At 43.8% G+C, this 25,719-nt stretch overlaps 1 protein-coding gene across 2 annotated transcripts; it reads left to right on the forward strand.

The window, feature by feature from the left end:
• The first annotated feature begins 873 nt into the window (after positions 1–873).
• Positions 874–25,653, forward strand: LOC119954215 (secernin-2-like). Of its 2 annotated transcripts, none has more exons than XM_038779249.1 (9): positions 874–1,052; positions 9,404–9,578; positions 13,314–13,495; positions 15,538–15,737; positions 17,030–17,245; positions 20,238–20,403; positions 21,120–21,300; positions 23,774–23,970; positions 25,340–25,653. In XM_038779249.1, the coding sequence occupies exons 2-8, from the start codon at positions 9,405–9,407 to the stop codon at positions 23,930–23,932; spliced, it is 1,278 nt and encodes a 425-aa protein (XP_038635177.1). In that variant the 5' UTR covers positions 874–1,052; position 9,404; the 3' UTR covers positions 23,933–23,970; positions 25,340–25,653. The 2 variants fall into 2 exon arrangements, with proteins under 2 accessions (XP_038635177.1, XP_038635176.1); XM_038779248.1 differs by having other exon boundaries at positions 876–1,052; positions 20,235–20,403.
• The last annotated feature ends 66 nt before the right edge of the window (positions 25,654–25,719 follow it).

Genomic DNA, 25,719 nt, shown 5'->3' on the forward strand with positions numbered 1-25,719 from the left:
TTTGTATGTGACACGCTCTGAGATAGATTTGCTGTGTCATCTAGGCTAGTATTCCAGTGCGGCACTGAGAGAGTGCTACACTGTCAGAGGTCCGGTCTTATGGATGAGTCATTAAATTGGTAGATTCATCTCAGGTAGATGAAAAGATCTCATAGCCACCATTTCCAGGACGAGCAGGTGGATTATCCCTCATACACCATCATAAAAAGCAGACAATCTGGCCATGGGTGACATTGCTGTTTACCAGAGCTTGCTGTGCACAAATTGGCTGCCTGGTATCCCATATTACAACAGTGACTACAGTTCAAAAGTAAATTTAACGGCTGTAAAGTGCTTTGGCTGTCTGGTGGTTGTGAAAGGCGTAATATAAATGCAAGTTTTTCTTCTCTGACAGATTTGGAGTGTTATGTCTGACATTATGGCTGGGCAGCACAGTGGTTAGCATTGCAGCCTTACAGCGCCAGGGACCCGGGTTGACTGTCTGTGTGGAGTTTGCACTTTCTTCCCGGGTCTGCATGGGTTTCTTCCGACTGCCCAATGATGTGCAGGTTAGGTGGTTGGCCATGATAAAATTGCCCTTAGCGTCCGAGGATTAGGCGGGGTTACAGGGATAGGGAGGGGGCGTGGGCCTAGGTAGGGTGCTCTTTCGGAGGGTTGGTGCAGGCTCGATGGGCTGAATGGCCTCCTCCTGCCCTGTATGGATTCTATGGAACTGATAGATTTAGTATTATCTCGAAATGAGCTCATGGAGTCTGAAGGGTTTAGAGACATATTCTGTTCTAAGGTGCTTCACTGCAGTTCCTGCTGTAGAGTGGGAGTGAGACTGCTGGGGGGCTGGCAGGGGCTAGCTATCGATGTGACGTTTTGGACGGAGAGATTATCTGTGTCTTTCTGATTTGCCAGACCACACCTCACGGATAGGGACGGAAGGGTTAACTTCATCACCTAACGGCGTGTGTGACTGTCAGCTGACCCTGAGAGAAATAGAGAGTCAGACATTGATCTCCGCTCGGCTTTGAGCGTTGCTGGGACTTCCATCTAAAGAAGGAAAGGTAGGTGCGGGGAGGGAGCTCTGCTGGGTGGTGATTATTTCCCCCTCCCATCGCTAAATGCGGGAGCCAGGCACTGGAAATGCCGCAAGCTCTGCAGGCGCGGGTGGCATTGTCATTGGAAGGTGTTTGGGAATCCGCCCAAAATGCGGCTCTGCAGGCCCGCCTGTCGCTTGGACATTTTCCCTCTCCCCTTTTTGCCTGAGTTTTATTGTTGAGGTTCTGCTGGTTTGGTAGCAACCGTGTATTTGTTTTGCCCTTCCCCCTGGCAGCACAGGAGCTGGAGACCGGCGGCGGGGCCCGGGGGGGGATTCGCAGAGAGTGGCCTGAAACTGACACTGATCTGTTACTGTAACCATTTCAAAATGATACAGTCACACTTCCGCTCGGGAACCAGCTGAGGCTTCCTGAACACTCACATCCAGCATCAGGATTCTCACTCCAACCAAACCCAGGCTGACACTCCCAGTGCTGCACTGTCACAGGCGCTGGCTCTCAGGGGCAACCTTACACCGAGGCCGTGTCTGCCGCTTTAGGTGGATGTAAAAAGGACCGGGTTAGCTCAGTTGGTTGGACAGCTGGTTAGTGATTCATTCCCCTTACTGGCTGAGGTTATTCCTGAAGGCCCCGCCTTCTCAACCTTGTCCCTCGCCTGAGGTGTGGTGATCCTCAGGTTAAATCACCAACAGTCAGCTCTCCCCCTCAAAGGGGAAAGCAGCCTATGGTCACCTGGGAGAATGGTGACTTTACTTCCTTTGTAAAAGATCCCTTGGCGCTGTATGAAGAAGAGCAAGGGAGTTTGTCCCGTTCACGTTACTGTTTGAAAGCAGAATACTGGGGTGCTGTAAATCTGAAATAAAAACTGGAAATGCTCAGCGGGTCTGGCAGCGTCTGCTGAGACCTGTTTAGCGACTTGTTTGTAGGATATTGTTGTCCGCAACTGGCTGCAGAATGCTTTTGGACATCTTGTGGGCAGTACGGTGGCACAGGGCCAAGGACCCGGGTTCAGTTCTGGCCTTGGGTGACTGTCTGTGTGGAGTTTGAACTTTCTCCCCTTGTCTGTGTGGGTTTCCTCCGGGTACTCCAGTTTCCTCCCACAGTCCAAAGATGTGTAGTTTAGGTGGGATAGGGCGGGGAATGGGCTTGGGTAGGGTGCTCTTTCAGAGGGTCGGTGCAGACTTGATGGACCAAATGGCCTCCTTCTACACTGTAGGAATTCTATGGTTGGGAGAGATTGTCAAAAGGCAAATTAATCATTTCTGTCAATCACCGTGTGTGGGCGTCTGTCTCGGTCCCAGAATTGGTCTGTTTATGGTCACTGCTATTTAAAGAGACTGACTAGTTTCATTTATTTTCTTAAAGGGACCCGTTTTCAAATATTGGTGTATTTGTGATAATGCCTTCACCTTTGTATGTGCTGGGGTAGAGTTCCACATTGATCTCCACATTACCCACCCCACCAAATGGCCATTCTTCATGCGTGGGCCTTGATGATAAGGCATCCTGTCCGTGTACACATTTTCATGGAAGTTGACGGATAAGAATTGGGAGCAAGGAGGTAGCTCCATTATTTTTCCCCATCCTTAAGTCTGGGGCACTGAAGCCAATTATAATTATTCCTGATGTCTTGCCTGACTCAGCTATACAAGATATCTATCCAAAGAACATCTGGATTGAATATCATAGTACTTCCCCCATTTTGACTGTCAAATTACTTTGTTGTTGCAAAGAGAAAGGTCTGGAGGTGCCCACACTCTGGATTCTGGTGAAGCACCATGAGAGGTTTATTGAGGTTGTTGCTCATCCAATCAAGATGGTGATCTGCTCAAAGCCCACGAAAGCACTCTGCTGATGTTACTAAACCTCACGTGACAGAACCAGCAGGAATGTATTCCCATGTACATAAGACTCTTTACTTCATTAGTGCAATGACAACAATTAATATTTATCCAACAGATCCCCTGATATATTATTTCTGTACATATATGCAATTCAATAAGACCGTCTCTGTGATGGATGTCTATTCCTTTTTGGTAGAATATGGCATTCTTGAACTTGGCTACTTGCAACATCAGAAATGTCCTCATTTTCTGTAGCTGCTAATTCTTGAGTGGTTAATTCAGTGTCTGTCACTATTGGTATTGAAAAGTCTTCAGAAACAGAATCAAAACTCATCACTGACTCTGGCCTCTGGTGCAAAGTATAGCTCTCTGGATCTTCTAAAGTTGGACTTCTTGAGAAGTTTCTGCAAACTCACTTCATGCAGCAAGTAACTGATGAGCATGATGTCACCAAACTCTTTCATCGCCTGTCTGTATGGTGTATGATATTGGACCTGTCTTCACTAGGACCATAGCTGGTACCCATTTCTTCTTAGTGGTGTAACTCTAGCTAATAACATGGTGACAATCGGGGGCAGGGCACTATTTTAACAGTGGCTTGCACTCTATAAGACGGTTTGTTATTAAATGCTGGTACTTCAACTTGATTTTGAAATCTGTGATCAAACATGTAACTGTGTTTTCGAGATTCTTTCCTTCCGAGCAATTTGTGCCTGTTGTTGTCATTTAACAATCTCCTGAAGTATCAGGTGGAGTTAACAAATCAAACTGTTCGTAGATTCCTCTTACAACAGCATTTCCAGTGAACTTTGCATAGTAACAAGTACAGTTTTCGGATAAGATATTCAAAACTTGTTTACTCATCTTGATAATGTTCCCTGGTCCTTTGATGCTGTGACAGAATGCTTTAATGATAGCACAAAACATTCGGCCAATCCATTTATTGCTGGATGATATGGCGCAGACTTGATATGGTGTATACCGCTCCCTTTCAAGTAATCCTCAAACTCCTTTGAAGTAAACTGTGTACCATTATCTCTGACAATCTGCTCTGGTGTTCCAAATCTTGCCAATATTTTGAGTAGTTTTTCAATGGTCTGCTCAGTCTTCATTGACTTCATTATCATGACTTTTGGCCATTTTGAATGCACGCTCACTAAGAACATGTGACCCTCTAGTGGATCAGAATAATCGATGTGTATTTTCTGTCATGGCTGTGTCGTCAATTCCCATGTTGTAATGGTGGAGTGTTCACTAATTTTGCACAAGATCGGCATTGTCCAACTTTCCCTTCAATTTGGGCATCTAATCTTGGCCACCAAAAATAACTGCGTCCCAATTCCTTCATCCTCGCCACACCAGAATATCCATTGTGCAATTGGTCAAGGACCCTGCTATACAAACACGGATGAATAATCCCACTGATTCCTCATACTAGAACTCCATTCTGGTCTGTCAACTAAAGCTTTTATGTGATGTAAGGCTTGACATTTTGAATTTTACCTCTGAACATCTGGCGGTGTTCCTTTTCAGACCAAGTCCATCACTTTCCCCATCACCGGATCAGTTCTTGCATATCTTTGAACTTGAGATTAAGTCACAGGTACACTATCTATGAGTGAGAAATAAAAAATATTGACACTGTTCTTCAGCATCATGCTTGACTTGTAATGGCAATCGTGATGGTAATCATGATAAAAGTATCGATTTGCATACTGATCTGACTTGTGATACTGGATATCGTAAGTGTGTGCCGACAATATCAATGACCATATTTGCAATCTACTAGCTGCCGAAGAAGGTATACCTTTATACGGCCCAAAGATTGTACTCGAGAGTCGATGATCCATTAAAAGAGTAAAATTACACCCATAAAGATAATGGTGGAACCTTCTTACAGCGAAGATGATGCTCAAAACTTCTCTTTCTAGCCGAGTGTAATTAATTCCTGTCCTCGTAAGGGTGCGTGAAGCAAATGCTACCTGCCATTCCTCTTCTGAAGGCAGAATGTGAGTGACGACTCTACCAACCTTACAGGATGAGGCATTGCAGGCTAATTGAAACTTCAACTTGGGATTATAATGAACCAACAGCTTGGACTTCTGTAACGCTTCTTTTCCCTTATTGGATGCATTTCCACATTCTTCTGACCAGTGCCATGCTTGGTTGATACATAGCAACGTGTGCTAAATACGGCACAAATTTACCATCATAATTGATTCATCCAAGGGCGGCATGTGGGGCAGTGGATAGCACTGGAACTGCGGCACTGAGGACCCCGGTTCGAATCCTGGCCCTGGGTCACTGTCCGTGTGGAGTTTGCACATTCTCCCCGTGTCTGCGTGGGTTTCACCCCCACAACCCAAAGATGTGCAGGTTAGGTAGATTGGTCACACTAAATTGCCCCATAATTGGAAAAAAATTAATAAATAATTGGCTACAATAAATTTATTTTAAAAAAACAAATTGATTAATCCGAAAAATGACCTTAATTATGTCACATTTTGAGGGCTTGGTGCTTCTAAGATTCCTGATGTTTTCTTTGGCTCTTTGCGTAAACCGTCTTTGCCGATATGACCAAGGTCGTTTATGGAGGAGTTGAAACAGTCACACTTTTCCTTCTTAACTCTCAGGCTGTGGCTCTGTAACTGCTTTAGGGTAGATTCCAAATTCCTCAAGTGTTCCTGGTCACTCGAACCGGTGATGAGTATGTCATCTAAATAACATTGCATTCCATTCAATCCACTTAGAATTTGATCCATAGATCTTTGGAAAAGAGCAGGTGAGATGTTATTCCAGAAGGAGATCTTCTGTAACAAAGCAGACTTTTGTGCATCACAAATGGTGAGTAGTGGCTGTGAATCAGCAGCTACATTCATCTGCAGCTATGCCTGGGAAAGATCAATTTTACTTGACTTCTGTTCTCCAAAAGAGTCCAGCAAACAAGCCTCCAATCAACGACAGTCGATAATGATCTGCGCACACAACTGGGTTATTAGTAGTTTTAAAATCTCCACAAATTCTCACTGAGCCTCTTGCTTTAATAAGGGGATGATTGCTGTCGCCAAATCACTTGGAACAACAGGTTCAATGGCTCCTGTCCTCACTAATCCATATAGTTTTTCTTCAACTCGACAGTTCTAACTTTGAGAGATTTGGGTGTGCTGTCTGGCTTGATTCTGAGATGTACTTCATTTCCAAACACCTTCTCATACTTCTTCAGAAGTTGTTGCAAGTTACTCTTTGAACCCACTAATTGATTAACTGTTTCCCAGTTAAGCCTAATCTTAGCCAACCATGCTCTGCCAAATAGAGCAGGAAACTTTCCACGGGCAACGTGAAGAGGCAACTTTGCTGCCTGCCCATTTGTTTCTAAGTTCACCATAATGCACCCTTTTAATGGTACAGCCTCTTCAGTGTATGTCCTTAGGATCACATTTGATGGTTTTAAAGGCAAATGCCTCAGCTTGTGATGATAAATTGTCTCGGGTATTAGCGATACTACCGCGCCCGTATCCACTTACATTTTGATTTCATGACCTTCAAGTTTCGGATATGTCCAAAAACATTGATGATCTCCCTGCATTGACAAAACACCTAGCTTTTAGCTCTTGCTGTAGCTCAGTTTCCCTGTCCTTTGAGTGATCTTGAGCTTCATCCACTAATTTGTAGACACAACTAGATTGTTTACCTGGATCGTTCTTCTTGCACTTTCTCGGTGTAGAAGAGGTTTATTGAGCCCCACACGCTTTGGCAATGTGGCCCTTCTTGTCACAGTTCTTGCATGTACTTGATTTTCTCCAGTATTCCCCTGCTGGGTGTCCAACCTTTGTAGCCTTGTCCTTGAGGTATCTGTTTTGTGGATCTTAACTCCAGCCTCTATCCATCTCTCATAGCAAGCTCCACAGATGTGGCAACTTCCACAGCAGCTTTCAGAGATAAATCACTTACAGTAAGCAGCTTCCTCTGAATTGCTTGACTGCGTGATCCACAAACCAGCCTGTCTCGAAGAATATCATTAAGTGTTGGACCAAATTCACAATATCTAGCTAATCTCCTTAAAAGATGCTACAAACTGAAAAATACTTTCACCACTTCCTGACTATGGCGGTGAAAACAGAACCTTTCTGTAATCAATAATGCTTTAGGAGAGAAATATCTCTCTCAAATTTCATTAACTCGCTGACGAATTTGTCTCCTGGTTTTGCTGGGTGAACAAGAATCTGTAGCAGCATAAAGTGAGCTGAGAAACATTTGGGTCCTCCGGAGTCCGGTTAGCTATTTAAAAACAATTGGAATCTTTCTTCATATGAATTCTATGTTTCATAATCCTCATCAAACACATCTGTGGTGCCCTTGTTTCCTCCATTTTTGGATCCCGGTTCCTAGGATCTTCAATTCCTTATTTCTGACTGTGTTGGAAAATATGGAACAAACAATCCCTCAAACAAGCAAATGGGAAAACTTTCTCTTTTTTGTGCCTGAGTATTTTGACTTTTTGCCTGAGTAGTTGCCCATGCAGAGTCAGCAGACTTCGAAATCCCTGTTCCCCCGCAGTTTGATGTGCACAGTTCCTGCAGCCCAGACCACACTCACTTCAACACAAGCAATTCTTCCCTGACAGTCGATCTTCTCACTCACACTTGTTGTTGAAAACATTTGTTTGCCTCCACATCTACGGCAATGCTTTGCCCGACGTCTGTATGTAGGCGAGCCCAGACCCGAGAGTCTACTGTTGCTCCCGATACCATCCCACAGTTATGATGTGGAGATGCTGGGGTTGTGAATGTGTCTCTAATTCACTTGTCTCTCAGTCCGGAAGAAACGGTCTCGAACACGTTCGTACTTTAGAATATTCTTTATTGGGCAGCCCTCTAGGTATTCGAAAGAAACACCTGTGAGTGTGCCAAAGTTTTGCCCGAAGCATCCTATCTTTATATGGTTTTTTAAGGGGCTGTCCCTTACATTCACTTGAGCTTGCCTCCAGTACAGATTACAGCTTGTTTTTACCAAATGTTTAGTACATGATTAATTTGTTATTGTCATATTTTCAATACATAATTTTACAGACATTGAGGTTATCTATTGGCACATGAGCGTATAGCAATTTTAGCAAAACACCAGGTGTCCAGCCATGATTTATCAATGGCTTTTACATTTCATATTCCGTCATCCAGCCATCTTCCTTGTTTCTCAAGGCTATTTGGCTTACAGTCATGAATCGGCTCACGAATTCAATAACAACTCCCTCCTTAGTAAATTTCCACTAATGTGTCCCATTAAGTTTGGATTGTTCTAGCTATTAACCCTTGCTTCACATTCTCAGGGTGGGCACAGTATGACGTCTTACAACACCAGGTTAAAGTCCCAACAGGTTTATTTGGAATCACAAGCTTTCAGAGTGCACCTGAAGAAGGTGCTGCACTCCAAAAGCTAGTGATTCCAAACCTGTTGGACTTTAACCTGGTGTTGTAAGATTTCTTACTGATGCCACAGTTAGTCAACGAAAATCTCCCCAGCGATTTTTCTGCCTCAATCCTCATTGCCAGTTTTCTCTCCTGTTAAAATATGATGAGAGGTTTAATGAGTGTTGCCCATGCAATCAAGATGGTGAACTGCCCAAAGCCCGCGCAAACACTTTGCTGATGTCACTACACATCATGTGACATGTGAGCAGCATGTTATGTATTCCCAGATACATAACATTAACCCATTGGGAGAGTGATCATAAAAGCAACATACTGTGGATGCGAGAAATCTGAAATAAGAACAAAATACTGGATAAACTCAGCAGGTTTGACAGCATCTGTGGAGAGAGAGAGAGAGAGTTGACGTTTTAAGTCTGACAGTATCTGTGGAGAGATAACAGTTGGACGGCACAGTAGCACAATGGTTAGCACTGTTGCTTCAGAGCGCCAGGGTCCCAGGTTCGATTCCCAGCTTGGGTCATTGTCTGTGCAAAGTCTGCACGTTCTCCCAGTGTCTGTGTGGGTTTCCTCCGGATGCTCCGGTTTCCTCCCCCCAAGTCCCGAAAGACGTGCTTGTTAGGTGAATTGGACATTCTGAATTCACCCTCAGTGTATCCGAACAGGCGCCAGAGTGCGACGACGAGGGGATTTGCACAGTAACTTCATTGCAGTGTTAATGTAAGCCTACCTGTGACACTAATAAAGATTTATTATTATGTTGTTTGTCTCTAAATCAGTAAAAGTAAATGGTGAATTTCCTTGGCATGTTGGTGACACTGGCAAGACTGGCGTTTATTGGCCATCTCTAATTACCCCTGGGAAGGTGGTGGTGGTGAGCCGTCTTCTTAACTCTGTGTAGTCCGTGTGATGTAGTTTCACTCGTAGTACAGTTCGAGAGGAAGTTCCAGAATGTTGACAAAGCGAGGGTGAAGGAACAATGATATGTTTCCAAGTCAGGATGTGAGGTGGAGGATTATATTGTGTTCTCTATGTAATACCAAAGCTTGTGAGGCTGACTTTAGTGTGATGCTTCTCCCTCCTACAGCATGGCTGCCAGCACCCTTTGTGTTCCCTCTTCCTGTGACTGCTTCGTCGCTCTCCCACCAGCCACTGAGAGAAAAGAGGTGATTTTTGGGAAGAACTCCGACAGACCACGGGATGAGGTTCAGGAAGTGGTTTACTTCCCTGTAACTGTGCATGCGCCAGGCTCCATGGTGGAGGTAAGAGACTGACCATCGTATTTGAATGTGTGAGGTTGCCCACCTGGGTAGGGAGAGCAGAAAGCAGGACATTATGGTCGAGAGGGATCTGGGCGTCCTTGTAAATGAATCTCAAAACAGTGGCATGCAAATAATTAGGAAGGTAAGTGGGAATATTGGGATTTATTGCAAGAGGAGTGATATAAAAGTAGGGAAGTTGCTATAACCGAATAGGTGAGATTGTTTAAAGAAGGCTTTTATTGCTTTGGAAGCAGTTCACCAGGCTGATTACTGGGAGGAAGGGGTTGCCTTATGAGTAAAGATTGAATAGGTTGGGCTTATTCTCATCCGTTCATGAGATGTGGGTATCGCTCGCTGGACCAGCATTTGAAGCCCATCCCTAATTGCCCTCGAACTGAGTGACTTGCTAGGCCATTTCAGAGGGCATTTAAGAGTCATTGTTGTGGATTTGGAGCCACATCTAGTCTTGATCAGGTAAGGACGGAGAGCAGTTTTTGTTCCCTAAAGGACATTAATGAACCAGAAGGCTTTTTGGGACAATTGACAATGGTTTCACGGCTTTTAATTTTTATTGAATTAATTTACGCCATCTACTGCGGTGGGATTTGAACTTGGATCCCAGAACATTGCCCTGGACTGCTGAGGTACCAGTCCAGTGACAAGATCACTGTGCCAATGCCACTGTTGAGACGAATGAGATCTGATTTTAATGAAACCTGTGGAATTCTGAGGGGACTTGATGGGACGGCAAGGTGGCACAGTGGTTATCACTGCTGCCTCACAGCGCTAGGGACCCAGGTTCGATTACGGCCTTGGGTTACTGGGTGATGTTTGCATGTTCTCCCTGTGTCTGCGAGGGTTTACCCTGGGTGCTCCAGTTTCCTTCCATGGTCCAAGGATGTGCAGGTTAGGTGGCTTGACTACGCTGAGGTGCCCCTTAGTGTCCAAAGGTTACGTGGGGTTACGGGGATAGGGCAGGGGAGTGGGCCTGGGGAGGGTGCTCTTTTGGAGAGTCGGTGCAGACCCGATGGGCCAAATGGCCTCCTGTGTTGCAGGGATTCTATCACAATAGAGGATTTGTTGATTCTTGGCTGTTGTTATTTCCAGTTGAGGGAGCTAGCAGCAAACGTTAAAGGAGGGACCCTCTTCCATGGAGAATCTAGAACTAGGGACATCAAAGAAAACGTGACTCCCACTTAAGACAGATATGAGGAGGAATTTCTTGGAGGGCTATTAGTCTTTGAAATTATTTTCCACGGTGAGTATTAGAACCTGGGTTTTTGAATATATTCCAGGCTGAGATGGACAGATTGTTCTTTGGCAAGGGAGTCGAGGGTTATGAGGGACAGGCAAGAAAGTGATGTTAAGGCCATAGTTGGATCAACCATGATTTTATTGAATGGTGGAGCAGGCTTGAGGGGCTGAATGACCTACTCCTCATTTTCCTTATGACCTTAGGAACTGCTGTTCAGTTGCAGTTCACTGGTACATCTGGAATCTGATCAATAGTTTACTGCTTATGAAGATCAGAAAATGTTGTTCATGCAGAATCAATGGAGAGAGAGATGTAGGCTTAACGTGGTGAGGGAGGCAAAACTAAATAAGGAAGAACAATGGGTTTTTGCAACCTTCGCAATGTCAATGTCCAATGTTTCAGGAGTGCAGAGTGAGAATTAGACAGTTTTGTCCAGATTTATTATTTGGAATCACAATTGTCTAAAAAGCCTTGAGAGAAGGTGTTTGAGAGGAAGCTGTGTAATTGGGTGATGCGTGCATGAAATTTGCTGTTTCTACCATAGTTTTGGCAGTACACAGTGCAAATACGTTCTCTTGAAAAGTACAATCTGATGCAAACAAATTATACATTTTTTGAATCTGCTATCTTTTTCATGTTGCTAAGTCAATTTCAAAATGTTATGCCATCATCTAGTATCTAGTTATGCAAAATCTCTCCCAACATTTGCTGATACAGAATGATCTGATTTAACTCTGGAAGGAGGCATTTGCTGCATTACTGCGTGAATTTGCTGTTGAAGTTCTTTGTCTTGCACTTATCAGGACAGAATCGCCAAAATACCCCATCTCAAAAGAGGGAAACAAATTATGCTGCATGAGAAGAGGATGATGTTTGCTTGGAGAGTGGACTCTGATTGGTCGAAGTGTTGCCATGGAAAATACATGTCCAGGCATTGTGCCTTTTCAAAATTAAACAAAAAACGTAGAGCACATAGCTCCTTGCTGCATTCTCTGTGACAGCATCTTGACCAATCAGAGCTGACTGGCCAACCAATCAGCATCCTTTTCTCAAGCAGCATATATTGTTCCTTCTCTGGAAATTGGTATTCTTGCATCTGTCCTGTTGAGTGCAAGAGGAAAAACGTTGACGGGATGACTCTTTTTTTCCCCAGCAATAATAAAGGACATTTGTGCAACTCTACAATCCTGTTATACTGGAACTTGAATGTTATGGATATTCAGCATTCTTCCGTAAACATATTTTCTTGTTATCTTTCATTGACATGAAAAATATTAGCGTTTGCGCCGAGGCAAGTCTTCCATTTTCAGGGACCAAGTGCAGCCAATCGTATTCTGGACTTGAGTTAAACCCACAATGGCTAAGTCAAATATATTGTAACTTTTCCCATTACACCACCCAGTTTCTCGGATACTTGCAACCAATGCAACTGAATTACATGAGGGACTTGTATTAATTCTTGTTGTGGTGTAGATATTTTCCTTCTTAAGCAGTATGATACAACAGCAATGCAAGTTTACAAAATGCTGCAGTGAATATATGGTTCAGTGTAGCAGATAAATAAACTCCAATGGCTCTTTATTAAGTTCCTTGCGAAACAAGATCTGGAATAGGTCATTTAGCCCCCCTCAGTTCTGCTCTGCCATTCAGTTGGGTCATGGCTGATCTTGTATCGGTTCTGTTCACCTGCTTTGTTTCCATATTCTTATGTATTGAAAAAGTGTAACAATGAAATTTTCAATTAAATAATCTTTTATTATCATAAGTAGGCTTACATTAACACTGCAATGAAGTTACTGTGAAAAGCCCCTAGTCGCCACATTCCGGTGCCTGTTCGGGTACACAGAGGGAGAATTCAGAATGTCCAATTCACCTAACAGCATGTCTTTCGGGACTTGTGGGAGGAAACCGGAGCACCCGGAGGAAACCCACTCAGACACGGGGAGAACATGCAGACTCCACACAGACAGTGATCCACGCCAGGAATTGAACCCAGGTCACTGTCGCTGTGAAGCAACAGTGCTAACCACTATGCTACCGCACCACCAATTAATTGTTAGCCTCTCCTTTGTGGCAGAATTTTACTACTCTTTGAGTGGAATTCTCCGGCCGCGGCTCCCCCGCCAACTGCAAATGTCTGCCTGAGGTCAATGGACCTTTACATGGTCCGCGTCCCGCCCATGGCGATCTTGTGGTGGGTGGAGTGGAAGAACCCAGCCCTTTGTGTTTGGATAAAAACGCTTCTTGACATTGCCCTAAATGGCCTGTGTTCTGGATTGCTCCACATACCCGATTTAAAATCCTTTAGTCATCTCGAGTGCCTCAATTTGACTGCTCTTTAATCATCTACAAGGTACGATGGTACACTGTCTGGTTAGTGGGCTGGCTTGTTGCAGTTCAAATGAATGCATGCCTCTTGAGTGCTCATTTTGAAAGAACTGTCTATATTTAATACAAACCCTTTTCTTAAAATTAAACAGTGCACATACATTGAAATTGAGCAGATACAGAAAACACATGCGGTGATTCTTAGCCGACCAGCCTGGTTATGGGGAGCAGAGATGGGAGCCAACAATCATGGTGTCTGCATCGGCAATGAGGCCGTGTGGACTAAAGAGCCCATCGGTGAGAGTGAAGCGCTGCTCGGAATGGACCTGGTCAGGTAGAAACTTATTCCTATTTTGTACTGCTTGGTGCTCAAGTCTTCAATTATAATTAAGTTACAGGTTTATTGTGTCAATCAACATGCTTCAAAGCCAGTGGAGTAACCGTATATCAGTGCCAAAGTTAATTTATATGGACTTCAGGAGCTTGGCATGGTGGATTTAAATTTGAGAGTCACTTTTGAAATCCATTGAAATTCAACCGATAATAGTTTTTGAGTTAACGGGGGAAACTGGTTGGCACCATTTTGGATTGATATTTATCTATCCTTACTGGAAACAAAATATGCTTAGAAATAACTGGGGATTTGTTTTTGGGTGGTTGGTTGCGAGGTGCAGCCAACTTTGGCAAGCCAATATTGCCTATTCCTGTTTGTCCTGGGGGCAGTAACAGTAAGCCATCCAGTGGCATTAAGATGGCACGTGGGGACAGTTGGAGTTAAGAATATAAGAGCATGAAAGTTTTTCTAGAACTGCATAAAGCACTAGCTAGGTTGCAACTAGAGTACTATGTCCGGTTCCAGTTACCACATTACAGGAAGAATGTGGTTGTACTAGAGAGAGTACAGAGGAGATTTACAAGGATGTTTCCGGGAATTGAGAATTTTAGCCTTGAGGAAAGATTGGATAGGCTGTGGTTGCTTTCTTTGCATTGGAGGAGGCTGAGGGAGATTTAGTTTTGGGGTCTAAAATTATGAAAGGCTTGGGTAAAGCGGCAATAAGGACTTGTTTCTCTTAATACAATGGTCAATAGCCGGGGCACAGGGGAAACACATTTTTTTAAACCCAGAAGTTTGAGGACCTGAAACTCCCAGCTTGAAAGGTAGAAACCCTCATTGCATTTTAAAACATACTTTGATATGCACTTAGGAGTGCTTTAATCTACAGGGCTATGGATCATGAACTGGAAAATGGGAGTAGGCTAGATTAAATCTAGTGGTACTGATATAATGGGCTTAATGTGGTGGCACAGTGGTTAGCACTGCCTCACAGCACCAGGGACCCAGGTTTGATTCCGACCTCGGGTGACTCTGGGGAGTTGCACGTTCTTCCCGTGTCTGCGTCGGTTTCCTCTGGGTGCTCCAGTTTCCTCCCAAAGTCCAAAGATGCGCACGTTGAGTGGATTGGTTATGCTAAATTGTCCCTAGGTGGGGTTATGGGGATAGGGCCTAGGTAAGATACTCTTTCACAGGGTCAGTGCAGACTCGATGGGCCGTATGACCTCCTTCTGCACTGAAGGGATTCTATGCTGTAAATTATCTATGTTTCAATGTTTTCCATGAATGGTAGAGTTAAGTTAAGATTTTACAACCAATCCAGCAGCTTGATGGATTTTTCTGTTCTGATAAAAAAACATGACCAAATTTATTGAGTTCAATTACTCAACTTGCCATGCCAGGATTTGAACTTGTGAATCATGGGTTACTTGGCCAGTATCGTACCCCAAACAGACCATAATGTGAAAGTCCAGTCTGTTACTTTACTGTGGCATTATCCATTCAAAATAAATTAGTTAACGCCAGTATTAAAATCGAGGAAGAGACTTGGGACATCCTAATACAAAAGCAAATTACTGCGGATGCTGGAATCTGAAACAAAAATCCTGGACAATCTCAGCATGTCTGGCAGCATCTGTGAAGAGAGAAGGGAGCTAACGTTTTGAGTCTTTGTCAAAGGACGTCCTGATGTAGCATGAATGCCAGCATTTATTAGAACTTGCTAAACATTCATCAACTAATATTGCTAGCAATAATTGCTGTATTCCTTTTATTGAAAGTAACACCAACTTGAAGATAATTGTATCCTAAGTTGATTGAATTTTGTTTGTAAATATGCAAGAATATCATAAGGCAGATGAAATTGCATCACTGTACTATGTATATGTGACGTTAAAATGAACCTGATGTGAACACTTCTGTGTTTTCTTTTCACCCTGAAGAAGTTTTGCCAAATACTTTCAGCATTCTGTTAACGTGCATGGTATGGATTGCAGCCTCTTCCTATTTTGTGTACGTTATTCTATTTGCTATTCCTCCCTTAGGCTTGGACTGGAGAGAGGTTCCACTGCCAAGGAGGCTCTAGATGTTATTGCATCCCTTCTGGAACAACATGGCCAGGGTGGGAACTGCAAGGAAGCCCCAGAAGCATTCAGCTATGATAACACATTTCTAATTGTGGACAGAAAAGAGGCTTGGGTACTGGAGACATCTGGGAAATACTGGGCTGCTCAGCAAATTACAGGTCAACAGTGGAAAAGATTGAAAAGCATATTACACTTACCTGTGTTTTTTCAGTATTGTTGTATTAAGGACTTAGCCTGTTTTTTTCAGTATTGCTGTGTTAAGCATGCCATGCACTGGTCTGCGAACCCTATATTGTGAGGGCTTTTGGTCAATGTTGTACCAAAGCGAAGCTCCAATACATTTCACTGACAAATAATTCATTTTCAAAACTATTGCAGGATCATTCTGCATCTAAAACTCCTTTCCAGTCACTTATCAAGAAGAAATTTATACAGGTCAGAACGGTGGCACAGTGGTTAGCATTGCTTCCTACGGCACTGAGGACCCGGGTTCGAATCCTGGCTCTGGGTCACTGTCCGTGAGGAGTTTGCACATTCTCTCCGTGTCTGCGTGGGTTTCACCCCCACAGCCCAAAGATGTGCAGGTTAGTTGGATTGGCCATGCTAAATTGCCCCTTAATTGGAAAAAATAATTAGGTACTCTAAATTTATTTTTAAAAAAGAAAGAAAAAAAAAAGAAGAAATTTATACTGGGATTCTTACAGTGGGATACATGACTGAGTCACCAAAGGAATAAAACTCAGGGCTTGATTCAACTAAATGGGATCAAAGTCCCATAGCGAGCACATTAGCCGCGCCTATCCCGACGTCCGCAGTGCTGAGAAGCACATGGCTATATAACGTGACTCGTGTTGTGTAAACGGCCTTAACGGGGAACGCGCAGCCAAGACAGCACATAGCCCCGTTTTGCGCGCTGGAACTCCAGTATCGTGAGAGATCGGGAAGTCATTTAAAAATGGCATCCCAATCTCCGAGGCCCCCAAAGTAATCTCTACCACCCCCCCCCCCCCCAGATCGAATGCACTATGGGAGGGTTCCCGGCCCACTTCCACCACCCACATACCGTGGCAGGACACCCTCGCCCAATTGCACGCGCAAAATAAGTGACAGCTTGGTACCTTGGCAGTGCCAACCTGGCAGTGCCCAAGCCAGCTGGCAGTGCCACTCGGGCACTTTGGTGATCCCAGGCTGGCACACAGGTGGCACTACCAAGGTGCCTGGGTGGCACCAGCAGTGCCAGGGTGCCACCCCGCTCAAAGGGCATGCAGCTCAGGGCCTCCAAACCCCTGGAGAGACCCCAATGAGTGCTATTCCGTCTGTAGAAATGTATCCCAGCCGAGCAGAGAATTCGACGGAAAGGTAAAAGGAAGTGTGCTCGAGTGATTGAATAACAGTGCACTGTCACAAAGAGGACCTAGATTCTTTATACTCTATGTACGTTGCTTAACAGAAGGTGCAAAAAACATCTCCAATCAGCTGACCATCACCACAGAGATCAGCGTTGAGCATCCTGGCCTCCGAGACTATGCCCAGAGTCAGGGTTGGTGGAGCGGTGATGGTGAGTTCAACTTCTCCCAGATTTTCTCCCCCACGAACCCACCGGTGAGAATGGAGGCTGCAAAGGTCCGTTACTGTGGAGGGAAGGAGCTGCTTCGTAAACAAGAAGGTGAATAAAGTTCAGACGTGTAAAATGACGTATTTTGTATTTGCATACAAAAACTGCCAGATAGGTGAGTGTATAGATGGTCAGTTAGCAAGTCTTCCAGTTTTAGCACTTCAGAGAGGCAGACTGTGAGCCTAGTTATAAATGTGGTCAGATGGCTGACAACCCAGGAGGAAGAAGTCATTTAGCCCGTTTGGCCTATTTTACCAATCAATGAGATCATGGTTGACCTGGAACCGAACTTCAATTTACCCCCATTTGTCCCTTATTCCTTTTGATTAACAAACATCTATCAATCTCGGATTTAAAGTTAACAATTGTTCTAACATCAGTTACCATTTGCAGAAGAGAGATGCAAACTTCCACTGCTCCTTGAGTGCAGCAGTGTTTCCCAACTTGAAATGTCCGGTTCTATTTTTTTAAAGAACTTTCACAGTCCAAAACTCCTTAACCAGTGGAATTAGTTTCTCTGCATCTACCCAGGGACGATAGTGACGTTTAAGGGGCATCTTGGCAAATACATCAATAAGATGGGAATAAAGGGATACAGACCCCGGAAGTGTGGAAGATTTTAGTTTAGACAGGCAGCATGGTCGGCGCAGGCTTGAAGGGCCTGTTCCTGTGCTGTACTTTTTTTTGTTCTTTGTTCTTTACCCTTTCTCTCCTGCTTGATATCTTGAAAGCTTTAATCAAATCCCCCATAACCGTCTAAATTCCAGGGAACAGATATGAAATCTTTTTTCATAATTTAACCCAGTCATGAACCATTTTCCTACATAACGGGGAATACAGAACGGAACAAACATACAGTGCAGAAGGAGGCCATTCGGCCCATCGAGTTTGCACTGACCCACTTAAGCCCTCGCTTCCACCCTATCCCCATAACCCAATAACCCCTCCTAACCTTTTTGGTCACTAAGGGCAAGTTATCATGGCCAATCCACCTAACCTGCACATCTTTGGACTGTGGGAGGAAACCGGAGCACCCGGAGGAAACCCACGCAGACACTGGGAGAACGTGCAGACTCCGCACAGAGTGACCCAGCGGGGAATTGAACCTGGGACCCTGGCGCTGTGAAGCCACAGTGCTATCCACTTGTGCTACCCTTAAATTGTAACTCCTTTACAACTACATGATTGTCGTGAAGATTACAGATTTGGAGAAATATAAAGGGACCAAAGGGGGCACCTGTATTTGAACCAGGGACCTCTTGATCTGCAGTCAAATGCTCTACCACTGAGCTCTACTCAGTTATGAAAGAACAAAGTAAGCAGGAATGGAATGGGTGATTTCTTTTCCTTCATATAATCTGGGAGGTTATACACTTTCATACATTTCAAAAGTACTTTATTGAAGAGCTTTGGGATGCTCTGGGGTTGTGAAAGTCACTGTATAAAATGCAAATCTTCCTTTCTTTCTTTCTGCTGCTTCATCTCCCAAGTGAGAGAAAAATCAACAATTGCACTGCCCTCCACCTACTCATGTCTTCAGCTGGTAGAAGCTCGTTGGCAAAAGCGTTGCCTGATGCGCCAGTGCCTATGCAGACCCAAGATTAACTGCTTGCCCTCTTTGTCTGATCTCAGCTTGGGCACTGCAATCGTCCACAAAACCTCCCAGATTATATGGAGGAAAAGAAATCGCCCATTCCATTCCTGCTTACTTTGTTCTTTGTTCTTTCATGGGATGTGGGTGGTCCTAGCAAAGCCGGAACTCATTGCACATCCCGCATTGTCCTTGAATGGAATGGCCTGGTTGGCCATTTCAGAAGACTGTTCTGATCAGCCACATTGCTATGGGTCTGGAGTCACATGGTGACATTAGTCCAGTGACATTACCACTGTGCTACCACCCCTCCCTATACTGGATTACAGTCCCTCGACTTAACATTGGAAAATGTTAAGAGTCTCAATTTAAATAACTTCTCCCAAGCATTGTTTCAAACTTAATTAGCAACATGTTCATAGAAAATAATGAATTGGCTGTTTAGGCGAAACCACAAGGCTGTACAGAGCCAACTCTGGGGAATTCTCTTCACAATTGAAATTGGAAGGGTTTAAAGAAAGAATTTCCATAAACTGCTCTTCCTTGTCGAATGGATTGTTGGCTGAATTTTCAAAGCAAATCCCTGCTGCATTTATCTAATATCCCATAATGACAGAGGAATTGTTGGACAACAAAAAAATTAAGGTCCATCCATTTCACTTAATACCCTGGTAGCTACAATTCTTAAGATTTAATTCTATGGGTATGTGTGTCGCTATCAAGGCCAGTATTATTGCCCAAACGTAGTTGCCCTTGAGAAGGTTGATGGTGACCCAACTTCTCGCAGGCCTGCAGTCCTTGAAGGTAATTCTATGGTGTGTTTTTTTTTCTGCTCTTTTTTTTAAAAATACATTTAGAATATGCAATCTTTTTTCCAATAGCGAGGCCAATTCACCTACCCTGCACATCTTTATGGGTTGTGGGGGTGATATCCATGCAGACACAGCGAGAATATGCAAACTCCACACGGGACAGTGGTCTGGGGGCAGGGATCGAACCTGGGTACTCAGCGCCGTGAGGCAGCGGTGCTAACCACTGCGTCACTATGTTGCCCTAATTCTATGGTGTGGTGGAGGGGGGCAATTCCAGATTTTGACCCAGTAAAGTTGAAGGAATAGTGATGTATTTCCAAGTCCAGATGGTGGGTGCAGGGAAACTTGTGAAGATGCTGGTGTTCCCATGTCGCTGGTGTTCTTGTCCTTCTCAGGTGGTTGAGATTGCAGGTTTGGGAGGTGCTATAGAAGAATCCTTGATATGTTCCTGTAGAGCATTTTGTAGATAAGTCACACTGCACTGATAATGGAAACCATAATACAATGATAATAGTTATTAACTAATTGTGGCAATCAATTAACATATAAAAGACACAGATATGACATGGGGAAGATTCTATGATCAGGATGCGCTTAAGAAACTTAGATAATGGAATAATTTGTCATTGCGTCACAGCAGGGAGCATCCAAGCTGGAACAATCATGGACATCCTACGTGATAAGGAAAGTGGAATCTGCATGGACTCTGGGGCCTTCTGTACTACAGGCAGTATGGTGTCCATCCTACCTCAGGATGACAGTTTACCCTGCGTGCATTTCTTCACAGCAACTCCTGACCCTTCGAGGTCAGTTAGCCAAAGTTGGTAAACACTCTCCAACAGATTTTCTTTACCAGGATATTGTACTGTGATTATTTCCTAGGGCCAGTGACTTATCACCAGCATATTAAAGTACAGCTCTGAAGGATTGCGCTAAAGGGGCAATTGGCTATTTTATTCGTTATCTGACCAGTTTGTTATCTGTAATATTACACGACATGTCATCATGGCCTTAAAATGAAAAGTAAACAAAATCATTAGTAAATTGTATGGACAGGAAAGTACCACTAAATTTATTTCCCAGTTTACTTGGCATATTGACCTGACCGAATGAACGTTTGTGTAGGAGGGTGAGAAGTTATAGAAAAAATGCTTTGTAAATGTAATTACGGCACTGTCTCAGAGGACCATTGTCTGTTCTCCACGCTGGGAGAGAGCTGACTGGTGGTGATTTAACCTGAGGGTCACCATATTTCAGGCAAGGTTGAGAAGGCGGGGTCTTCATGAATAACCTCGGCCAGAACGGGAATTGAACCCATACGGTTGGCGCCGCTCCACAATACGAACTAGCTTCTAGCCAACTGAGTTAATCGACCAAGTATTTAACCGTTCTAGTGTCTGGGTAAAGTGGATAACAGAGAAAACAGGGCCTGATTCCGTTTAGTGCTAACTGTTGCATGCTCCTTTGCCCTGTGTGTATCTGATTCTGATTTTTTTTTTAAATGTATTTCTTTTATTAATAGATCTGTCTTCAAACCCTTCATCTTTATCGATGATGTAATGCCAGTTCCTATGGTGATTTCTCCGAGTTATGGTGAGGATGATCCAGTCAAGAAACGGCCTCGGTTCCAGAGCAAAAGAGACCGCAGACATGAACTATATAAAGCACATGAACAGGCTAAAGCTATAATGGAGAGCGGACAGGTATTCATAACACTTCTTTTGGTGAACAATAACTCCACTGAGGTAATATTAACTGGACTGATGATATCTACTTCACAAGGCTCTGGTCATTCAGCGGACAATAGGACAATCTGCCCAAAGTTGAAAAATATCAGCATAGCTGCTGGTCAATCAATCTGACATTGAATTATGAAGGGGATGCGGGGTTGGAAAAGAGGGAAGAGCAGTATGGAAGTATGGATTTTCCAGCTTCCATTATTCAAGGGGTAGTCATCACTTCATTGGAAACTGAAATCTTAAATTGCTTGTTACTCTTTGCTTAAATAATCCAGTATTGCATTTATTGCATTCCTAAACTTGTGCAGCAGAATTTCAGATGTCCACTTAGTTACACGGAAAAACATTCCAATACTCCATTCTCTTGTGGGAACTTTCTTGTGAGAATTATGTGGGTTGTAATTCTAGCTCCATGTAATTGACACCAGAGGCGCATTTCATTCTCAGACTTCCCAACATGTCAATATCCATTAAATCCACTTCAGGATTGTCCTGGACTGGCAGGAATCAAACATTAATCTTGTTGTGTATTCATGTTTGGTCCAAGTTCGAACAAGGTCACTTTTAAGAGTCTCTATTGTCAATCAACCTCCATGGGAACGTTGATGGACTCTCCAGATTATCTTTACCTAATGAGTTGTCAATTAATAATTTGAGTTGTAATATTTTCCATTTCAAAGAAGTCGATAATACACCTGTAATCGCAGGACAAGTTAAGAAGTGTATCAGAAATAGTCCATTACTGTCGGAAGTTATGGACATGGTACTTTGTGGCAACATCATTGGAGCAAACCCGGAGTTGAGGCCATAAGTCACCAGAAGACTCGAACTATCTGTTCAGGTGGTGGTTTCCTCTGGGGAATAAGGGATATCATTCCGTCATTGTTAAGGTAAAAAGTCTGCACCAACCCTCCGAAGAGCACCCCGACCCAGGCCCACTCCCCTGCCCTTTCACAGTAACCCCATGACCCCACCTAACCTGCACATCTTTGGACACTTAAGGGGCAATGTAGCACGACCAATTCACCTAAACTGCAATCCATTCGACTGAAGGAGAACACCGGAGCATCCGGAGGAAACCCACGCAGACACTGGGAGAAATGCAAACTCCACACAGACAGTGACCCAAGGCCGGAAGGGAACCCTGGCCCCTAGCGCTATGAGGCAGCAGTACTGACCACTGATTGGCCGTTTGTGTGGGCAAGCAGACAGTTTATACTAACAGACTGTAGAATAAACGCCTTTCCAATAAAGTTCTTGTTCATTTGGAATTTGTGGTCTGTAAGCCTAACCTTTTATAAATACGACAAATATCCTTGGCATTGTTGTGGGTAAGCTGTAGAAGTATCATAGGGGTATTGTTGGAGATGGGGAAAGGGCTGTTTTACTGAATGCAGCAGTTGTAGATAGGAGGCCGTGTGCTAAAACCGCCAAGAATATATCCAACCAGAGTTGGCAACCTCCATCCAATCTGTCTGATCTTTCTAGTGCTTCATTTTCTTCCCTTTATCAGTATCAATTTATTAAGGTCAGTACCCGTTTAGACTTTGTGTTTTTGCAAAGCTACGCATACTCCCAACACAGCCAAGATGCAGGGATGCAATCCAGTCTCAATGCGCAGAGCAGAGCAATGTGTACCATCTACAAGTCGCCCTGCAGCATCTCGTCAAGCCTCCTTCGACAGTACTATCCAAACCCTCAACCTGTACCACGGCACGGTGGCACAGTGGTTTGCACTGCTGTTTCACAGCACCAGTGATCCGGGTTCAATTCCAGCCTTGCGTGACTGTCTGTGTGGAGTCTGCATATTCTCGTGTCTGCGTGGGTTTCCTCCGGGTGCTCTGGTTTCCTCCCACAGTCCAAAGACGTGCAGGTCGGGTGGATTAGCCATGATTAATGCAGGGATTTGGGCAGAGGAGTGGGTCTAGGTAGAGTGATCTTTTGGAGGGTTGGCACAGACCTTATGGGCCAAATGGCCACCCTCTGCACTTTAGGGATTCTATGGATTCAATCGATAGGACAAGGGCAACAGACACATGGGAACACCACCACCTGCAAATTCAATATCCTGGAACTCCCGTCAGTGGTATCACCTAAGCACAGCTTGTCTGTGTTTACCTTTGTCTATCCTAGGTTGTACTCTGGGCTTTGACTCTTCACTTTAGCTTCTCAAAAAACAAACTGAATGGTTGGGTAAACACAGTGATGTGTGGGGTGATGGGGAGAAATGGCATTGAGCTAAGAACATTACAAGGGCCCTTACACGGGAGGCGGCACGATAGCACAGTGATTAGTACCCGAACAGGCGCCGGAATGTGGGGTCCAGGGGATTTTCACAGTAACTTCATTGTAGTGTTAATGTAAGCCTACTTAAGGCACTAATAAAGATTATTATTATTATGTATATCATTGTAATACATGCTTGTTTCCCTTTTAGGAGCAAGGTGCAAAATTGCACCAGACAATGCAGAACCTCGAGAGACAGGGGCTGCTCGCTATCCAGGATTTGTTGACTAGCGGAGTGACTTTTGACCCAGAAGAGATGGCAGATCTGTTCTTTGACTGCGTTGACACGGAGATCAAATTTTACAAATAAATCTCCCAAGTATGATACTTCTGCAAATCCCCCTTTAGGTACTTCAAGCCTCTTGTTTTATTCTCTGATCTACTATGTGTACAAAACACAGAGCTCAAGTCCAGCTCAGGAGCTATCTTTGCAGAAGGTGCAATTAGAAATGTGTGCTGTGGGTGGGATGGTGGGACATTATTTGCCCTGAGAATGAAGAGAGGGAAGGGAAAATCAGTTGGAGTAACCAAACCTGATCACTATCCCGCTTATAGTCCTCTGGGACTTTGCCGAATTCCACATCTTTTATTTTTCTTTCATAAAAATCTAGTGGTTCTCCTTCTGGAAGAAACCTGAAAGTTAGATCTGGAAATATACCCATTTTGCAGATGTTCATTTATGGCTAAGTGTCTTTCCTGTTGTATTAGGAAAGACCTCGATCTACAATGAGCATAAATCTGTGCTAACAATGGGGAGTCCAAACTCCGTGCCAGACCCATCTTCTATATTCCTACCTGGAGTGTGGTTTATGTCTCAGCTTATTTAACAATTGCTCCTGCAGATCAGGCACAGCATGTTTTAAGGGCGACAATCAAGGAAATGTTTCAATTTTTAATGTGGCTTTTGTACTCTAATCAAAATCCATTCAAAGAAACACAGAATTCAGAGTACACCTCAATGAGGGTAAGTTTGTTTTTTTTTTAAATGAACACTCAAATTTGCAACTGAAAATCAGAAGAATGACTTTTAACCCTGTTTTGCCATCAAAACCTGGTGACGGTGTTGAGTGGTCACGCAAGTGCTAGTTTAGTGAGCAATGATTCGGGACGGCACAGTGGTTAGCACTGCTGCCTCATGGCGCCAAGGGCCCAGGTTTGATCCGGCCCTGAGTCACTGTCCGTGTGGAGTTTGCACATTCTCCCCGTGTCTGCATGGGTTTCACCCCCACAATCCAAAGATGTGCAGCGTAGGTGAATTGGCCACGCTAAATTGCCTATTAATTAGAAAAAAAGTAGAATTGGGTACTCTAAATATGTTTATTTTTTAAATAGTAAGCAATGGTTCATTTTGACAAAGGATTTGATGGCCGGTGTAAAAGATCACAGATATTGAATATATTGTGTATAATTATATCATTATTAATTGCACTCTGAATCTTTTGGACCATGCTGTAGATTTATGTCCTAGTTACTCTCTGGATAGAACAGGACAAGGTGAAGTATGGCTGCCTGTACCTGGTAGAAACATGTCCAGTATGATTCACAAACCCACAGGAAAAAGAAAGAAACTAGGAGGGACAAAATTGGACATAAAGCCTGAGTACAATTTGAGCGTGGCAGGAGAAACAGTGCAAAATGTTTCAAGAAATTGAATAAATATTGGTTGACCTCTTTCCAGTTGGACTCTTAATATGTTTCCTTTTTCACTCTCTTATAGATTTGCAGATGGAGGTTGATCTACTGCTGGACCATTGACCCAAAGACAAAACAAATGGATATCTTCCTTGAAGCCGTTATACCTGACACACATGCACCCCACAACCTCTGTGCTTAAAACCTCTCTTTGCCCATTGGATTTGCTGTTGAATTGATTGTTAACCGACAGAAGTATTGTGTTTTGTTACTGCTAGCCTTGAGAGATTGCCAGTGAGATCATTGGTGATCAACACGTATTGAGATATACTGCTACTTCAAGAGATCCTTTGTGGTGTTTAAGCACAGAGTTGTCATCATTAAAGTTGATTAACATGACTCATTAAAAATTAGATTAATATAGGGAGTAATTGGCTAAAGCCAGATTTAGGTTTGTTGATACAA

Source organism: Scyliorhinus canicula, chromosome 19, assembly GCF_902713615.1.
Source record: "Scyliorhinus canicula chromosome 19, sScyCan1.1, whole genome shotgun sequence".
In the NCBI taxonomy this organism is placed as follows: domain Eukaryota; kingdom Metazoa; phylum Chordata; class Chondrichthyes; order Carcharhiniformes; family Scyliorhinidae; genus Scyliorhinus; species Scyliorhinus canicula.

Bases quoted from the DNA above. Each gene is read 5' to 3' on its own strand.
- LOC119954215 (XM_038779248.1), top strand. From the start codon at position 9,405: ATGGCTGCCAGCACCCTTTGTGTTCCCTCTTCCTGTGACTGCTTCGTC. The intron at 9,579-13,313 runs GTAAGAGACTGA...AAAATTAAACAG, and splicing joins CGCCAGGCTCCATGGTGGAG to TGCACATACATTGAAATTGA. The intron at 21,301-23,773 runs GTATTCATAACA...TTTCCCTTTTAG, and splicing joins CTATAATGGAGAGCGGACAG to GAGCAAGGTGCAAAATTGCA.